The sequence below is a fragment of the Octodon degus genome, unplaced genomic scaffold (assembly GCF_000260255.1).
Source record: "Octodon degus isolate 3935 unplaced genomic scaffold, OctDeg1.0 scaffold00184, whole genome shotgun sequence".
NCBI classification, from domain to species: Eukaryota; Metazoa; Chordata; class Mammalia; order Rodentia; family Octodontidae; genus Octodon; species Octodon degus.
Window position 1 is genome coordinate 4,056,727 of NW_004524760.1, and position 2,147 is coordinate 4,058,873.

The 2,147-nt window shown below is 53.1% G+C and overlaps 1 protein-coding gene across 12 annotated transcripts in view; it reads right to left on the reverse strand.

Annotated features, from left to right (window-relative positions):
* Cdc14b (cell division cycle 14B) overlaps positions 1-2,147 on the reverse strand; it is a 114,264-nt gene that overhangs the window by 74,502 nt on the left and 37,615 nt on the right. Inside the window, exon 1 of one of the 12 annotated variants that reach the window (XM_023703973.1) lies at positions 1,136-1,299. The exons of 10 other annotated variants lie outside the window; for them this stretch is intronic. In XM_023703973.1, coding sequence (XP_023559741.1) covers positions 1,136-1,196 — 61 coding nt within the window. In that variant the 5' untranslated portion in view covers positions 1,197-1,299. Of the gene's footprint in view, positions 1-1,135; positions 1,300-2,147 lie in introns of those variants that run through there. One more of the 12 variants, XM_023703976.1, reaches the window with a different exon arrangement.

Below are 2,147 nucleotides of genomic sequence, written 5' to 3' on the forward strand. Positions count from 1 at the left end.
GCTTAGCTTGTTCTAAGTAGGTGCTTTAGACCACCGAGCCATCTCACCAGCCCCATTTAAAAATTTTTAATTAATTGTTTGATACAGGGTCTCACTATGCAGTTGGGACTAGAAATGATCCTCCTGCTTCAGCTTCCCCAGCCCTGGGATTACAGGTGCATACCACCATGCTGAGTTTCAAGAACTGCATGGCACACCCAAGGATTCTGAGACCAGCACTGCACGGGGTATTGGGAACTGATCTTCGGTCCTTCTGCTTGCCAGGCAAGCGCTTAGAATGCTGAGCTATCTCTCCAGCCCAATAAGCAACATTTTAAAAGGAGAAATTGCCTTGGACTCTTAAGTTTCAATAGTGTCAAGTAACCTTTCAGATAGTGATATTAATTTTTTTTTTTTTTTTTTTTTGAGACACAGTTTCCTTACACAATTCAGGCTGGCCTGAACTCACTATGTAGCTCAGGCTGGCCTCAATCTCAAAGTGATTCTCCTGCCTCAGCCTTCCAAATGTTGGGATTATAGTTGTGGGCTACCATGTCCGGCATATGCTTAGGTTTCTGAGGGAGCTTCTCCTCATAAAATTTTAGTTCCCCTAGACTAAGAAATTTCAGTGCAGGGCAGTCTGTTTGACGGCAATCCACACACCACGAATCTAGCTTCCAGATGAAGTTCGCTGTTTTCAGGCCATCCTAAATTAAAAGTCCTTCCGGTAAGCAGTTCTTTAAAGACTGCTTTCAAAACTGCTTCAAAATTAGTTCGCAGCCACAGAACACAACAAACCAAACCATATGTTTTCTCAACTGTTCTGAGGGATCACTAATTTCTGTTTAATTTGGGACCACTGCTTGTGTTTCCTTTCGTTTGTTCAGGCAGATCACAGAGGGTCCCGCGGGTGGTGCTGCTCCCTGGTGTCCCGGCTCCCAGCAGGACACGCTGCGCGGCTGGTGGCAGGTCCTGCCACTGCTGCGAGCGGCGTGCGCAGGCCGGCAGGGCAATGTGCGCTCCGCGGCCCACATCCCGTGGTCCCCACCTGGCTGGGGTGCTGCGTCGCTTGTCAAGAAGGGAAGGCGTGGACAGCGGGTGACAGGCCAAGGCCCCTCCTTCCTCCTTCCTCCCTCCCTGGGCGGCCCGCACTCACCCGGGATCACCTCAGTCACCCGCGCACCCCCGCGAGCCCCCGGCTGGGGACCCCGAGGCATCCCGTACAGCCCACCACGGAGAGCAGCGCCACACCCCGAAGTTCGCCAACGCGCCGCGAGTGAAGGGCTGCTCCCGCCTCCCTCCTGCTGCTGCACGCCCTGATGTCCTCACCAGGGAGGCAGCCGGGCGCTGGGAGCCTCTCCAAAGGGGCGTCGCGGTCACGGTCAAGGCGTCTGGCGGAATGGGAGACGGGCGGGGCAGACAGACGGCACAGGCGCAGGCGGCAGCGCGCCCTCCCCGCTAGGGGGCGCCCCCGCACTTCCTACCCGGCCCACGTTGGAGGTGGAGCTTGGGGTGAGGGCTGGGGTTGGGGTGGCTGGGGCGGGGCACTCATTCCTTGCACTGCGTGGGGGCTGCTCCCTGCTCCGAGGACTCACACCCCTCCCCAGCAACCACGCGAAGTCCACTCTGAGCCTACGTTTACATGTTAATATCTCAAGTGGCAAGGACAAGAGAGCAGACTGTATGTCTAATAGCGTGCTGGGATGTAGGTCCCTTTCCGCTCCCTCCCACACTTTCCACAAAGGCATCAACTGTAATAATCCACGAAAAATCTTCCTATGACTGTCCCTTTAAAACAATCACAACAGCCGCAAATCTTTACCCAAGATGACACAACAATTTCAGTAAAACACATGCAGTACACAGCCCCATGTTTGCCTCAAACGAAAGCCTGTACTCCTCTTAGCCTTATTCTAATTCCAGAAGGATCAGACTGTAAATGCTCAACAACAACAAACCTCCATCAATACTTTCTTAATGCTTCCCCAGGTGCTTTCCTACGTGGCACAGACAATGGCTGACAGATTGATACATATTTTTTAAAAATATTTCTTTTTTAAAAAATTTTATTTATGTGTGTGTGTGTGTGTGTGTGTGTGTGGCCAGCTCAGCCCACCAGGGGGCAGGGCTGGCATGTGGTGCTGGGGGATTGAACCGTGGTCCCTATG